At 44.4% G+C, this 16,959-nt stretch overlaps 1 protein-coding gene across 1 annotated transcript in view; it reads left to right on the top strand.

The window, feature by feature from the left end:
- Window positions 1-14,955, top strand: part of METRNL (meteorin like, glial cell differentiation regulator) — a 33,458-nt gene extending 18,503 nt beyond the window's left edge. Inside the window, exons 3-4 of the mRNA XM_005297604.4 lie at window positions 13,192-13,251; window positions 14,031-14,955. Of these exons, the coding sequence (XP_005297661.1) occupies window positions 13,192-13,251; window positions 14,031-14,347 (377 nt within the window). The 3' untranslated portion in view covers window positions 14,348-14,955. The remainder of the gene's footprint in view (window positions 1-13,191; window positions 13,252-14,030) is intronic.
- Window positions 14,956-16,959: the final 2,004 nt, after the last annotated feature.

Genomic DNA, 16,959 nt, shown 5'->3' with positions numbered 1-16,959 from the left:
GGCTACACCCAGAAACAATTGCTTGTGAGTGAGCTGCCTCCAGCTGTGAGGCTTTTGAGGCAGATTTTCTGATAAGAGTAATAGATTATTAGGAAAACAAAATTGTGCTTTCTTCCCTTGGTCCATCCCCTTCGCACACATACTCTTAAATAAAACTAGTTTTTGTTACCTGTGCCCAAAAGATGAGATCCACCAGCCAGATGCAAATTAATGGCTAAAGAACAAAGCAAAATCCAATACCACATACTTTAAAAAAAAAAAAGTCAAACAAAAATTGAAAGATGGAGGATTTAGTGTGAGCTGCAGTGAAGCTGTTGTTACTGGCAAGCATCTAGTTTGGCTTGATTGGTCATTTGTAAAGTACATGCTCATCTAAGCAGGGAAGCTACAATGGGATTAGATTTGAGAATCCAGAAACTTGTTTGAACCATTTATGTGACTCTGGAAATTTGGGACAAATTTGCAGTAGTTGGCAGAGATGGTGAGATTGAACGCACAAGAACCCCTTGCTGAGAACTGATCTCCCCCAAAGTAGTGGTAACATATACAATCTTAAACTATTTAAACTGGGCGGTGGGGAGGAAAGCTTGCAAGGCCTGAGTGAAAGGTAGAAAACGGAACGTTGTTTGCATCAACGCCTTTAAAACTTTGGAGAGAAGAGCCTGGGTTTCAAAAAGGACTGTTGTGTAACATTTTTTAATTAACAAAGTCCCATAGAATGCTTCACCCCATTACCTGCTTTCATGTTTCCTGAGTAATATATAGGGAATTTGGTACTGGATCCCCTTTCTTCTTTACTCCCCATACTCCAGTGTAGTATACAGCTGTGGCTGCCCTTTGATGTCGCCAGCGCAATACAGTCTGCTTCTTCAGTGAGCGGAGGAGGTGACAATAGAGTTGTAATGATAAATACACAGCTGCAGGGGGAGAGGGTAGAAGAAAATAGCTTATTTTTGCTAGACTCACCATGAATGTACTTAACTTATTTCTCAACTCAGTGGGCAGTCAAAACCAATAAGCAATCAGGTATATTATGCAGGCAGCTGGGGTTCTGTTTGCTCTGACCCTTATGTATAGCAGAAGATAGCCTCACAAACAGATTTGCGATCCAGCGGAGTTGCTTGGCAGTCTCTAATAATGCTCCTTGCTTGCTCTACAAAACTGTTTAGTTTGCTAATTCCTGAGGCTGTAGTAAAAGAAAGGACTGGTGATGGGGGGTGAGGAGGGGGATTGCATTCCCCCCCCGGAAGGAACTCTGTTACTACTGAAATGTGGGCCAGGTTTCACATGTGGGGACCTGGTTTTAATAAATTGCAGTGTAGAAAACTTCTTAAGCTTTAATCTGCTACATTATTTACAGTAAACACAAAATATACAATGTAATACAGTACAAATACTTGGAATTTGTTTAGGGCCTGACTTTCACTGCCTTAAACCTTCCAGAGTCACTTGTGCAGTTAATGGTAGCAGTTTATACCCATATTGCCCAGGTGTAAATGCCTGTAAGTGGTGCAAGGTAGCATAGAAAGTCTAGCCCATCTGGCACAGAAGCATGATCTTATTGCACAGAAGAATCCTGTATTGTTTTCCAGTATATGAATCTGTCAAGCCCTGCAATCAGAAATGAGCATGTAACTTTGAATGGGAAAATAAATGTGGCCCTCAAGACCAATTATGTTTCAGAAAATGTCTTAAAAATTAGTGCATCCGAAGAAGTGGGCTGTAGTCCACGAAAGCTTATGCTCTAATAAATTTGTTAGTCTCTAAGGTGCCACAAGTACTCCTGTTCTTCTTTTTAAAAATTAGTTGTTGGTTTTTGTTTTTGTTTTTATAATTCCATACACAGACCCTAGAGTTCTCCCTCACATAGAGGAATTCCACTGCTAGAAATAGGACTTAAAAAGGGCTCTTATGTCCTTTTTTTTTTTTTTTTTTTTTTTAAGGCTCACTTAATCTTTGATCTTTCACTACCTCACTTTCAGGTTTAACTTTAACCAGCTTCTTGTCAATTAATTTCATTCCACTCAGATCTATGCTGCATATGGGGGACAGGAGGGTGGTTGAAAAATTCCTGGCAAGCATCCAAATTGTGTTAATAGGTACCAGCTCTCTTATTTTTTATTATACTGATACCAGAGAGCAACGGGGAAATTCTGAAACTAGAGCAGAGCATCTGATTTACCGTATAGTTTCATTAACACAGGAGCATGAAATGGGCGACCTATTGGGGAACGTCTACCCTACAGAGCCTATACTAGCATAGCTATGATGGCATAGGTCCTAGTGTAGATGCAGCCTATCCTGATAAATGGAGTTTTTCAGTTGATGTAGGAACACCCCTCTCCTGAAACAGCATTAGCTGTGTCAACAAAAGCCCTCTTCCATAGACATACCAGTATTTACACTGAGGGTATTGTTGTCATAAGTGTTTCAGTCAGAGCTGTGGTTTTTTTCACAGCCCTGACCAATGTAGCTACGCCGATATACCTTGGAAGTGTAGACCAACCCTTAGTCATATCTTGTCAACTGTAGATTAACATCCTATATGAGGATTTCTTTCTTTAAAAAAATATTGTATGCATAATTTCATGTTCCCCTCAGCCTGTAGCTAGCACATCATTCAGGGGAACTGAAATGTGAAACATATTGCTACTACCAAGATGTTCCAACACCTACTCATTAGGGGAGGGAAGTGGCTGAATCATCAATTTCTGCTGAATTTAATCTTGTTTTAAAATAAGTTTTCCAGTCCTTCTGATGATAAAGATAACTTTGTGGGCTGTCTTCCTGAGTCTGCAGCCACACCGCTCCAATGCCACTGATACTGCTCATGGCTATTTTATGCAGCAAGGAAGAGCGAAGTTAATACTCTGGTCAGTTTCACTATTACTGTTCAGAAATCTGTAGACCAGACAAGATTTGTGTCCATATCACACTGCTGCTGCTCAGGGAAGATAAGAGTAGTGGTGGAGCTTGTTATAGGAAAGCAAGAAAGAAAACTGGATGCTATGCTATGGGCAGAATGTTCCTTTTCCCTTCCAGCAGCTAAAAGATGGGAGGAGCTTCAAATGTCTCAGAGTCTTACTAGCCAGAGGCTGATATAAAAGATGGAATTGCTCATTTGGGTCCAGGGGTAACACTCTGTAGAAGTCCCAGCACCCTTCTGTTTTCCAGTATCAGGGGGTAGCCGTGTTAGTCTGTATCCACAAAAACTGCAAGGAGTCCAGTGGCACCTTAAAGACTATCAGATTTTGCCCAAATAAATGTTAGTCTTTAAGGTGGCACCGGACTCCTTGTTCCTTCTGTTTTCCAGCAGCTGGAAGATTAGCTGGGCTACTCAGCAGGGCACTGCCTGTGTATCTCACTGGTGGTGGGAGCACCCCCTCTTCAAAATGTTAGTCTTTAAGGTGCCACCGGACTCCTTGTTCCTTCTGTTTTCCAGCAGCTGGAAGATTAGCTGGGCTACTCAGCAGGGCACTGCCTGTGTATCTCACTGGTGGTGGGAGCACCCCCTCTTCAATTTTTATAGACTTCAGGCAAGTACTGCCTTTTGACTGGTAAAAGCTACAAGCTCTGTCCATTCAATTGGTAGATGCCTGGGCTGCTCTAGGTCACTTGTGTGGAGATGATGCTTTTGCAAGGGGGCAGCTGCTATGCACAGGGGAGCAAAGAGGCTTGCACTGTGGGATAAATAAACACGGTTTCTTTTTTTTCTTTTTCTTTTTTTTTATGGCTTCATATCAGTGTTTTGTGTACATACAGACACAACAATTCCCACCAGCTTGGGTTCACTTTTTTTTAATGGAGTTGTGGGGAAAAGCAGAGAAATAGCTGTTAACGATTTGCCTGTACAGCAAAATGAAACAAAATAGTGTCGGTTTTGTGGAAAAAAGCTCCTGCTAAGTCCTGCCCTCTGGGGTAGGAACAATGCAAGGGATTTAGCTAAAAATTCAGTCTGCACAAGTGATTTTAAGCACAGAAAATATTCATTATGTGCAGCCAGCTCTGCTCCAAAGGGCTCATTGCAGGCAGGTTTAATAGGAGTTACAGGAATGGTGGTGGTGCAACGGCTGATTCGCAGGAGTGCTGATCTGAATGAGTGCCCCTGCTGTAGTTCAGCCTGGCTGAGGCAGGAAAGCTCTGCCCTTGCTTGGCTGAGTCAGGCCTGCCTGGGTCTGAGGCTGGCGCACAGCACAGCCCCTGCTCTTTGAAGGTTCCCCTGGGAATAGGTGGGCAGAGAAGAACAGGGAATGAGTCGAGTTTCGTCTCTGCCCTCCTTCCCTGGTGTGTGTACAATCTCTTGGTGTGGGTGTGTACAACCCCTTGCTCAGGGCTGAGCCTGAAGGTGCAATTTAGCCCTATACAAAGCTGCTTGAATAAAAGAGCTGTTCTGCATTTTCTAAATAAATGCATGTTTGTGCATCTAGCTGGCCTTTGATCTGTTTTAATGGAGTGAGTGCTGTGGCTATGAACAGCAGAATGAGGTTAGCTTGCCAATTTTAAAAATAAATACTACTGAAGATTCATAGTGTCTTCTGCCAAGTGAAGTTTCATTTTGAAAATGATGTTTAAAAACCAGGCTCATCTAACACTAAATCCCTTTGTCAGGAACTGTTGATGTAAACCTGCTTCTTCAGTATTTAGAACTTTAATGCTCTCTTGGAAGAAGTTTCTGTTAAAAGTTAAATTCTGATTTAGGAGCTCGCATGGATTTTATATTTCTCAGAGTGCAGAGGTCATTGTGTCTCCAACAATAAGGTTTAGATTGTGCCCCCCCAACCCCTTCTCTCTTTACCGGGAAGGAAGTGGAATGAACTCAGGCCTCTGGGCACAATCCATGACACAGCATCTTAAAGTCTGAATTTCATTAAATGTATTTGCAGGTTAAATTACTCTTGGAAAATTAAATACCATAGTTCCAGTCCCTGCCTAAGGCTTGTAGATTTGTGTATGTTGAACTGAACATTGAAAGCGAGCTAAGCCAGGGAATCAGAGCTGATTTTTTTTAACCTCGTCTTGCTGTACTTTTGTTGTTATAGAAGATAGGTGCCCTCATTTTCATTCTGTTAATGCAAGGCTAGATATTGTCTTATTTTGCTTTTTTGGCAGTGATCCCTTTGTGTAGACAGCATTCTGGAACCGTAACACCCAAGTTTCAGCAAAAGGCTCATTTGTAAGCTCTTTATGTATGCTTTAGTGCAGGGGTGGGCAAACTACGGCCCGGGGGCCACATCCGGCCCCTCCGACATTTTAATCCGGCCCTCGAGCTCCTGCTGGGGAGCGGGGTCTGGGGCTTGCAATGCTCCATGTGTTCCATGGCTCCACGCAGCTCCCAGAAGCAGCAGCATGTCCCCCCTCCGGCTCCTACTTGTAGGGGAAGCCAGGAAGGTCCACACACTGCCCCTGCCCCAAGTGCTGCCCCTGCAGCTTCCATTAGCCGGCAACCGCAGCCAATGGGAGCTGCAGGGGCAGCGTCTGCAGATGGGGCACTGCGCAGAGCTGCCTGGCTGCGCCTCCGTGTAGGAGCTGGAGGGGGGACATGCCACTGCTTCCGGGAGCTGATTGAGGTAAGTGCCGCTTGGAGCCTGCACCCCTGACCCCCTCCAGTGCCCCAATTCCCTGCCCCAGCCCTGATCCCCCTCCCCCTCTCCGAACCCCTTGGTCCCACCCTCCTGCATCCCAGAGCCCACACCCCCAGCCGGAGCCCTCCCCCCCCCCCCCCGCACCTCAACCCCCAATTTTGTGAACATTCATGGCCCGCCATACAATTTCCATATCCAGATGTGGCCTTCGGGCCAAAAAGTTTACTCACTCCTGCTTTAGTGTCATGATTGACAAGATTCAGGCCCCAACCATTGGTTCATTGACCTGCTATGTGTGCCAACTATTAGATTATCATAGGCCAGCTGTAGAAGGGAGGCATAGTGTTTACTATCCTCACTCATGATCTTTGTTCTGGGCTGCCATTTATATCCGCTCTGAGGTTACCTGTTCTGTTCAGCTTCGCCCTGCTTAATGACACTAATACCTCCCAACAAAGACTGTGAGCTGAATTTATCCCACATGTGACTCCATCAACTGCAGTACAGTTCTGTATGCAAGAGTTTTTCCCAGTATGTCAAATGCATGATTCTTCTCTTCTGCTGGTCAAAGAAGCAAAGTCATTCTCAAACCTGCATCCTGATGTTATTTAGCTGAGCGCGTGTTCCGCTGCTGTATGTTTGTTATACAGTTTGGCACTTTCATACTAAAACATTAGTATAGGAAAGTTGCAGTGGTTGCAGAGAGTCATGTAATACTATCCAAATAAGAGACAGGAAAATGCCATAAAGCAAGGAAGTGAGGAGATGCTCCTTTGTGTCATGTGGTCAGGAGTCATTAACTTCCGCCACAGCTGTAGAGAAGCTCTCTGCATTAGACCTCCATATTTTCTCCATCATGTGATTGAAATGTGATATTTTTTTTATTTTGTGGCTGGAGGTATTGTCTATAGTGCAGGTGGCTTGGATGTAGTTCTGTTGACATGAGGTCACAGCTAGCCTGTTTGCGTCAGATTTAAGATGACTTTCCTTTCACAATTCAGGTCCAGGTGCATTGATGCCATTTCAGGCTGCATTTTGGGATGGGGTCAGTCGGGTCTTAGAATCCAGATCCAGAATGCTGATGGGAGGAGAAGAATTGAAGGCTTATCTAGAGCAGCACTTCAGATTTCTGTGATAAGTGATGCAGATTTCCCCTCCTTGTGTGTTCCTGCTCCACCCCCCCTCGAGCTACGTGGTGGGTGTTAGAGCTCCCCAAACTGAATGAAAGGTAGGTGGTGCAGGCACAGTCATAGTCTGGTAAATGGAACACTTGTCCAGAAACCTCAGCTACCACTGGTGCAGAATAGTGGCTTTTTGGACTGAAGTTCATTTCCTGGGGAGATGTTGAACTCTTCCAAAAGGAAGCCTAAGAAGCCCTTGGGAAAATTAACGTATAAGGAAGGGCCTGCTCTGACTCGAGGCAGCAAGAGTGGGATTGGGCCATGGAATAGGAATATTTTGTTTCTCAAATACTCCACCACCAGCAGAATCATTGGGACAAAACTCATTTTGCTGAATCTTAAGTAGAAATGACTCTGTGAGAAATGCATATTAATCAGTGGCCACATCTGTGCATTTTAAAATTAAGTTTAGATCACAGGAATCATTGATGATTAATATTTTGAAGCAGTTTATTCCATGTGAATTTGGTGCTGACATTCCCTGGAGACTGAAGCCCTCTGGTGGGGCCCCAAAATAAGCACAGTGCTTATTACTGCTGTGCAGAATTGCACTAACCCTTCCCTGGAAGGAACACCGCTAGGAGTATAAGGGACAGTTCAATCTCCCGGGCCCCTTCAGTCCTTGCTCTGTCGGCTGAGACTGCCAACAATCAGGATTTGGGGACTTCAACAGCAGAGTCAAGGGGAAGGGTTGGGACGGCTTTGTGGCCTGCATCATGCGGGAGGTCAGACTAGATGATCATAATGGTCCCTTCTGACCTTAAAGTCTATGAGTCTATGAGACAGTGTTTTCCTGGGCTGAGCTTAACTAGTAGGCATTATTAGGAATCATGTTTATTGTGGTAGCACATAAGGACCAACAAAGAATGGGACCCCATTGTGCTAGGCACTTCACAAACACAGAGCAGAGAAGTCCCTACCCTGAAGAGTTTGTGAACTAAATAGACCAGACAGACACAAGATGGGGAAACAGGCTGTTAACACAAAAGCAGAGTGATGACCAATGTGATGGCAGCAAATGTTTGGTTAGTTCCATAGTTTTTTGGGGGTCTGTATTTAGTTAGGAGGGATAAGAGCTTCAACCAGGCTCAGGTTCTCCCAATGGGTTTTAAAGTTAAAGCTAGTGTTCATCTGATACATTACAATCCTTCAGAGGATTATTTATAAGAGAGAATGGCATCTTCTCTGGGGAATGGGAAGTACAAACAAACCACCATTGCTCCCCCCCCCCCCCCACTGCACCGCAGGCACGTACTCCTACTTCTTGAAACCAAAGGATATGCCTCAGTAAAGTGGTTTTCTGCAAACACTTTGCATTAAGCCTTTCTATTTCTGCCTAAAGGGGAACCCTGTCTGCCTGCTGTTTACCAGCAGGGTTCTTGTACATTTCAACATGTAGGCTGCTGATGGTAATAGGGCAGAGGGATGGCAGGAGGTGGGCTCAGTAAACCAGACATCTTGGGCTTGTTGAGGGGATGTCTCATGAGAAGCTGGAATTTTTCACTACTGGACACCTGGCCTTGGCAAGATGTTTAAAGATGCATGGTTGGACAAAAATACAAGTGTGGCTGAAGATTCTGCTTATTCATGGTGGTTTGGAAATTCCTGACATCGGACTGATTTTGCCTCTTGTGTAGTTATTTGCCTCTATATTGAAGGGGTATGAAACAGTCATTCTGATCTGGTAGCAGCATTTGACACCTACTTTGCCCAGGTGTAAACAATGAGTTATGGTGCAAGGCATGGGAGAGTCGAGATGGCTGAGGATAGTTACTTATAAAACTTACGGTACATTATTGTAGGTAACATGGGTTGTATGTGTTCTGAAGGGCCAGTGTGAGGATTCTGGAGGAAAGCAAGTTATTAGGGATTTCATCTTAAAATGTAATCTCTTCTGAACCATCTCCTCCCTCAATTTCAGGTGGTAGCAGCAGCTCACATATGGCCATATGCATTTTGGAACTGTGCTACACATCAGGGGAAGAGGGACAGCCTCCGCTGTAGATTTGGAAGATCCCAAAAGCTGGCTTTGGGATTCATCTAGGTTGTTCCCCAGCATCTACCCTTGACTCCTTGGCTCCCTTATCACAAGATGGTGGATTAAAATTGCACTTTAATCTAGTCTCTGTGTCGAATGATATCTCTTCCAAACCCATTCATCTTTACTTCCTTTCCAGCACATGCTTTGAGCTTAGAAACACCAAGCAGTGATCACCTGGATTTGCAGTTTATCAGCAGTCTCTCTCTAGCCTGTCTATTTCCTTTCTCCTCCTCGTCCTCCCCATGGGAAGGACAGAGAGACAGGTTCAACAAGTCTGCTGGCCAACAAGTGCAGTCTATTGTTAGTATCACCATGTCCTCCTCAGTAACATCAGGTTCAGAGGGCAAATCGCTCAAAGCAGCTGGGACATGACTGCTAGCTTGTGAGGAATGATGTAATTACATCCCCCTCTGCAGTGAACTGAATAGAGAGGCCTTCAGAGGCACTGGCTGGGGGGGCTACCTCAGGTTACTTCAGGTCAGGATACTGTCAAAATCCATCAGAGGAATTCCCAATAGATTTGGCAGCCGACATGCACAATGCAGGCATTATGCCATGAGCGCTATAGTTGAGTTACAGGCATCTGGGCTTTGGAGGGAACTAATAAAATGTTGCTTTTTTCTTCTGCTGCTGCATGAATTAAGGCTTGTTGAATTAATGAGTTTTAAAAAATCAAACTGGTTGAAGTTTGGGGTTTCTTTTGTCTCTAGTTCCGATAGCTCAGTGTTGAAAGTGAGAGAACCTGGTAAGCCACAAAACTTAGTCAGCAAGCAGGGGATGCAATGTGGAGTGTGGGGAGAATATCATCCTGCTGTGAATTTGATGCTCTTCTCTAATAACTGTGCAGGTTTCTTCATAAAATAACTTCAATCAGATCCTAATTCCCCTGGGACAAAATAAATGTTGAACATTTTTGGTGTAAATAAATATGCTGTCCGCATTGTAGGATGGGGCCAGGGTGTGCATGGCATTCTGGCCTTGGATGGAGAAAACATATCCAGCCAACAGCCTGGATCAGATGTTAAGTATTGTAATATGTGTAAATCAGCACTAATTTAACACATCGTATGTGTTATACCGGGGTGGGCAAACTTTTTGGCCTGAGGGCCACATCTGGGTATTGAAATTGTATGACGGCCAATGCTCACGAAATTGGAGTTGGGGTGCAGGAGGGGGTGAGGGCTCTGGCTGGGGTTGTGGGGTGGGGCCAGAAATGATGAGTTCAGGGTGTGGGAGGGGGCTCTGGCTGGGGGTGCGGGTTCTGGGGTGGGGCTGGGAATGAGGTGTTTGGGGTGCAGGAGGGTGCTCTGGGCTGCGATCAAGGGGTGCAGGAGGGCGAGAGGGGGATCAGGGCTGGGGCAGGGGGTTGGGGCACAGGGGGGTGGCTCAGGGATGCAGGATTCGGGGGGCGCTTCCCTCAAGTGGCTCTCGGAAGCAGCTGTATGTCCACCCTCTAGCTCCTACATGGAGGTGCGGCCAGGCGGCTCTGCTGTGCACAGCCCCGTCCACAGGCTTCGCCCCTGCAGCTCCCATTGGCCACAGTTCCTGGCCAATGGGAGCTGCGAGGGCAGCACTTGGGGCAGGGGCAGAGTGCCAAGCAGAGCCTGCTGGCTGCCCCTATGCATAGGAGCCAAAGCAGGGACATGCTGCTGTTTCCAGGAGCCGCGCAGAGTGGCCCCCAACCCTGCTCCCCAGCTGGAGCAGGGCAAGCCCTAGATCCCCCTCCCCAGCGGGATCTCGAGGGCTGGATTAAAATGGGTGGCGGGCCATAGTTGGCCCACCCCAGTGTTATACCATAATAAAGCACATGTTTTTAAAAAATCCCTGGGATTTGTTGCTCTTCATGAGACTGTATAAAACTGAATTTTCCATTTTAATGACTTTGAATGTATTCTGCCTTTTATGGTCAGTTGGCCTCAGCAAGGATCAGTATTTCTCTCTCCCCACCCTCACCCACTCACGCACACTCATTGCACAGTATACTTGGTGGTCTGAATGCAAGTGACAAAAGGGTGGTAGGTATACTGTGAAGGGAGGTGTTCTAGAATATGCTTTGTGTTCCACCATTGGAGGTGCTGCAAGTAGTTCTGAATGTGCTTCAGCACCACTAAACTACTATGAGTCAGCTTGGAACCGGAACGGACTTCTGAGTAATGATTTAGTGAGAGATGTACTAAGCACTCCATTTTTACCCAGAATCAGAGGCGGATTAGGGGTTTGTGGGGCCCCTGGGCCAGAGCAAGTGGGGGCCCCTCCCCATCCCTTCCACCTACAGTCCCCCTGCCCCATCCCCCTTGTTCCTGCTGGGAAATGGGGTCGGGACATGGGCCCTTGTCCGGCACCCCAATTGTCCCAGTGGCTAATCCGCCACTGCCTAGAATTTGAAAGCAAAAAGTTAATATAGTGTTCTCACTTTAGTATCAATGTTTCTGAGAGCCCACTGTTATAGGGACCTGGTTCCATATTTCAAATATACTAACAAATGTCCTTATCTGTTCTCTACCATTAGACTATTAAAATGAAAAGAACCTTTAATGTATCATTTGCTTTTCAGGTCTAATGCTGTTATTTGTATTGCACTCTGTTTTGAGAACTAAAATGGGCTGGTTGTTCTCATGTGCAGATATTTTGTTTGGGTTTGTAAGAGCTACAGAGAGATAACTGGATCTAAACACACACAACTGTTTTCATTGACATTTTAAAAAATCATCAGAACTTTTCCATTATTAGGTTTTACAAAACCTCATACAAGAAAATGTGTTTTTTTGGTCTGGACTTCCTAACTTTGTCACATGCACTGAATTGGGGCCATAGAGGACTGTGTAAGTTCTATTAAAATCAACGGAATTAAAGTACATGCATAAGTGCTTTGCTAAATCAGCCTATGTTAGTTTTGCTAGCTATCAGAAGGTTTGAAAGTTTGGCCTGGATACCAATCAAAAGAAATTGTGTTAGAAATCTCCCATTCAAGCTTTCTTGTGAGACTTCAACTATTTCTTGGTTCTGGCTGAGTTCGGTACAGTGCTTCCAAACTTGACTGAAAAGTGGAATGGTATAAAATAGCACAAAAATGCTGGGTAAGGGAAACTGTGTGTGTGGGTTTGATTGTTTTAATTGTAATCCTCAGAAGTTCTGTTTTGGTTCATGTCTTTGGGTAAAGGTTCAGGTCAGGGCCATTTTATCAAAACCACTTTGCCTATTTTCTTAGTCTGTAGCTCTCAAGAATTTCACAGCCTGTTTTGAGTTATTCTCTCAAATCTCTCCTGCCCAGAAATGTGCATTTTGTGTTCCAGTTAATCCTATTAAGCTGTGTATTACATGATGTATTAATCATCTGACTGGTAGTAGTAATTATTCTCTTTGGATCACTGCTTTGATGGGACCTTTGAAAACAAGACAGATTTGCTGTGTCTTATGTTGAAGAACGGTTATGCTGTCTAAAATAAAAAGGATAAAAGTTAAGCATTGAGGAAATAGCTAAGCTAAGGAGCCTTGTTCATATTTGTCTAAATTTACCTCTTAGTGCAATGGATGAATTTGCCATCAGGGTTGAAAGTTGGCAAATCTGCTTATTCAGTGTTTCAGATGATGATTTTGGGTGACTTTAATTTGCCTTAATCTCGGATTGTCTGATCAACTAAACTTTGCTTTTTAACACTTAGCCTTGTCCCCATTGTGTGATCTCCATTTAGCTGTTTTAGCAGTTGTGATAATCCACAGAGAATAGCACAGTTGATATTTTTTCATTTTTCTTATTCAAGTGCAACCTTAAGATAATATCAAGCAACAAGAACATGCTCTGATCCTCAAGCATTCAACAAACAGACTTAATTAGTATTGCTAGATAGTGTAGACCCTGATAGTAAGCAAATTCCTTCACTCAATAGGGTATTATAGAAACATCTGTACTGCTACTACAGTACCTTCTCTTCAGAAGTAGCTGGCTGAGTACAAAGAGGAGCCACATTCTTGCATTGATTAGATTAGTGTAGATACTCAGATATTTCTAGCAGTACAGGAAATGGTCTTTGTACTACTTAAGTTTTAACAGATATGGGCTTGAGTTTCCATTCTGTCTTGATGTCCTCAAACATATGCTCCCTCCCCCCAACACACTGGATCTTTATCTGTTGTTAGGCTAAATTGCTTGAGAAGTAACTCAACTACACTTATATAAATTATAGAAAGGAAGTTTTGCCCTAATAGTTTAAATCCAATGTGATCTTCAAAGCTTTTACAAGGGCTTGGTTGTTGAGCATTCTCAGCCAGTTGGGTTACTGGACCCCGAGTGTTTAGTCATTTGAATGCAAGCCACTTGTTTACTAACACAAACAATCCCACAACTTGTCTTCCAGTCTCTCATTATCTCTGCCCCCTTTCTTTCTAGCTCCCTGCCGTCCCTGCAGTGATACAGAAGTCCTCTTGGCTGTCTGCACTAGTGATTTTGGTGAGTTTTTTTTTTTTTCTTCTCTGCTGCTGCTGCTCCCCAATTCTCTCCCCCTTACTATGGTGTTTGCTGGATTTGGCTACAGACACCGCCGCAAACAATGATTAAATTTAAACACCAAATTGCAACAAACAGGGAACTTTCACTGGTTTCTGTAAACAAACTGTGGGCAAGGGACACACAAAGAACCAAGAGAGAACATTTTTATGGGAGGAGACATGAAGGGCCTCAATTAAAGCCATTGTACTTGGCTAGCTCTTTCTATAGAGGACAAAGAGAGACCTAGCAACAATAATAGAGGTAGAAGTTCAAAGGTTTCTTGGGGGCATGCAATAGGATTTTCCCCTTGATGTCCTAAAATGGGCCACTAACAAAAGACCAAAGCTGTTTTCTTGTCAGATTTCTGAAGGGGGAAGTTAATGTTCAGCTAATAGTTGTAATGGCAGCAACAAGCAAAATGTATAGACCAAGAGAAACACAAATATTCTGAACATGCTTTTGACTGTAGTGTAACTTTTTTCTTATAATTATTACATTACTATTTTTAATGCAACTTTCTCATGCTTGAATTTAAAGTAATAGAAGCAAGTGGGCCTGTGTAGTCTAGGAGATGGGCTGTAAAGATTATAAATATCCCTCTTAGTCATTTGAACTTACTGGGTCACATTCAGAGGTGATGTAAGTGGATATATCACTCCTGCTTATATCTGCGCTGAACTTGGATCCAAGCCTCCAAAGCAGTTTCATGTAACCCTCCCTTTATTTTGTTTGTGTCCTAGTTGTCAGGGGTTCCATCCAAGATGTAACAAATGAGGCAGAGCAGCAAGAATCTGTAATAGATATCCACGCAAACAAACTCTACAGGCAGAAGAGCAAAGTCTTTCAGCCCACAGAGGAAAATGGGAGCTGGTGGGGACAAATAAAGACCCCACTGGAATGTGGGGTGAGACCAGGAGATGGAGACTTCCTCTTCACGGGACGCATGCAATTTGGGGAGGCCAGGTTAGGCTGTGCCCCTCGTTTTAAAGACTTCCAAAGGATGTACAAAGAGGCAAAGGACAAAGGGCTAAACCCATGTGAAATTGGCCCAGACTGACGCCCCTTATTTGGCTGAAGATTGCTCTTAGCGCTTGGCCGGAACTAATTCCTGGCCCTGGTGAACGTTCTGAACAAAACGGTAATTAACTAAAAGCATGGAGAAATCTGGTGTGCAGAGTGAGAGCCACGCGGAACGTGTCCATGGAAGCAACAGAGGTACGAGCTCAGAAGGCTGCCAAGCAACCAAGGCTGGATTTTTAACCCATCTTGTCCCTATGAACTAAGTTATTATATTTTTTTAGCAATTTCCTTAGGAAAACAAGCAAACAGAAAACTCCAATGTCTTAAAAAAACCCAATGAAAATCAACCTGCCTTTGTATCTTTTTAATACTAATGTTTAAAATGTCTTAAGCTGATGTAGCATTTGATATGGCGTATTCTGTATAAATGGTTGAGAATGTGATAGAACATGGTAAAATCATCTTAACATTGATGCTTTGTAAAAAGCTTGGTGTACAATTCGAAGATGTTTCTTATGACAGAAATTTATGGAGCCAAATTCATCTTCTTTTTTATTTGAAAGAATGTACAATCACCGCCTGCAATTTTTCGTTCAGGCTGGCGAATAGTTTCCATTCCAGAGAAATAAAGGTCCCTGGATTTGACCCACATTGTTACGACTTTTATTCTCCTTCTCCATAATTGTAGCCTCCATAGGTCCAGATGTGCATGTGGATCAAGCATCCATATGCTATAGATTACTGCTTGCGTATTTTGTGGCTGCTGAAGCCCAAGTGCCTATGTGGGGTTGGGAACTGCAGTGGTTTTCAAAGGGGGAGTAGGATCTATTTTTGGAGATTTCTTAAAGAAACATATCCCAGGCAAGAAGCTTTGAATGACTCTAGCTTTTCCCCTGGTAGGTCACTTGGGAAACCAGTCCAAAACAAGTATTTCCTCCACCTGGGGCACGTTCTAGCTGTAGGCAAACTGGGCAGCTGCCCAGGTCAGCGGATTCTGCCTAGAGTGGCAGAGGCAGTGAGGCCAAGCCTGAGTGGTACTTGACACACTCATGATAGAGGGGGCAGCTGAGCCAAACCTGATGGAGTGGCGCTACAACCTGGAGCTTCCCCCATCCTGCCACCCCTTCTGCCATAACTACTGAACCATCAGAAGGCTCCAGAAACCCCTCCATTCCAGGGTATAGCAGGGGGGCAGCACGATGAAGTTTTGTCTAGGGCAGCAGATTGTCTTGAGTGGCCTCTGCCCCCTCTCCACTCTTTCCATTCTCTAGGAGCCTCAACTGGTCTGTGGTAGCTCTCTCTGACATGGGCACTTTCACCTGAAGATGTGTCGCCAAGGCAGGTTCATCCCCTCCTATTCAATTTCACCTGGAAAATAAAACCCTTTTAAAATGAACAAGAGGTTGGTTCCTTTGCAGTGAGGTGGTGTCTGAATGACAATACAGGAGCTCTTTCTGAAGCAGCGATGACATTCCACATAACCTGTTGCTACATATCTGCTTCAACTCTTTTTTCTGGTGTTTACAGTGGGCAATAGTGATTCTCTTCCCCCCCCCCCCCTTGAGGTTCTAAAATAGGCCACCATCGTTATGGAAAAGTCCTGTAGGGTTTAATAGGAATAAAGTCATTGGGGTTCTATTGAAATTATCGGCCAGGGTATGGAGGGGATTCTGGGAAAGGAAATCCCCACTAGGATCCTCTTGCAGAGATCTCCCCATGTCACAGGCTTTGTCTCCCTTTACCTGTTGAGAAAGCCATGGGGCCCACCCCACAACTCACACTTGGAAGACCCGAGCAAGAGATCCTCTGGAGGCTGTGGCTAGTCACACAAAGGCCCTGTACCTCTTCACAGGCTCTGGCGGTAGACAGTCTTACCTGCTTGGCTGTATGAGGCCTGCGCTGATCCCTGCATGTGGGGGTCCCAGGCAGTGAAGAAAAAAAATTTTGTTCTGTGCTGTTACCTTTTTCTGACATATCCGTGAGCATGAGAGAGGGCAGGGGATGATGTGCTGATCAGCCTAACCCGTGTCTTCCCCCTCCTCCAGTACAGATGCTGGATCATGTGGATGAGTCTCTACACAGTGCCTGAAGGTGAAACAGTGTTGAAAAGGGCAGCTGAGCCTCACCCCGTTTCCACATATGGGGGGGGCGGTTCCTCTCCAGGTACAGATTGATGGTTTGATCTAATCCACAGAATATATGGAATTCTATCCTTTCTTTAGTTCTTAACCTATAAAATTCTACGGTGGGATAATCATTCTCTACTAAATCCTGCAGGATATTTCACAAACTCTATAGAAAGTCTATCCCTTTCTATTCATTTCTGTGGGGTTTTTCCAGAAGGGTAACAACAAGTCAATAGATATTTTTTTATGGCAGCTTGTTAGAGAGAAAAAATTGGATCGAATGTTCAGCCAGCATTTGTAAGAACAGCAACAATAAATAAACTCTATACCAAAGCATGGACACTTTATTATTCAAAACATGGCTTTGACTGTGGTTTAATTTTTGCGACCAATCCCCTGCACTTCCCTCTTCCTCCCACTACAATGCTTGGAATTAAGCCCAGATTGTTCCCTTTCGCTTCCCTTGCACTTCATTCCTCAAGCTGGGAGCATAGGGGGCAGAGTGCGTCACCTTTTGATATTG

Source organism: Chrysemys picta, chromosome 12 (assembly GCF_011386835.1).
Source record: "Chrysemys picta bellii isolate R12L10 chromosome 12, ASM1138683v2, whole genome shotgun sequence".
In the NCBI taxonomy this organism is placed as follows: domain Eukaryota; kingdom Metazoa; phylum Chordata; order Testudines; family Emydidae; genus Chrysemys; species Chrysemys picta.
This window is presented reverse-complemented; position numbering and strand designations above follow the sequence as displayed.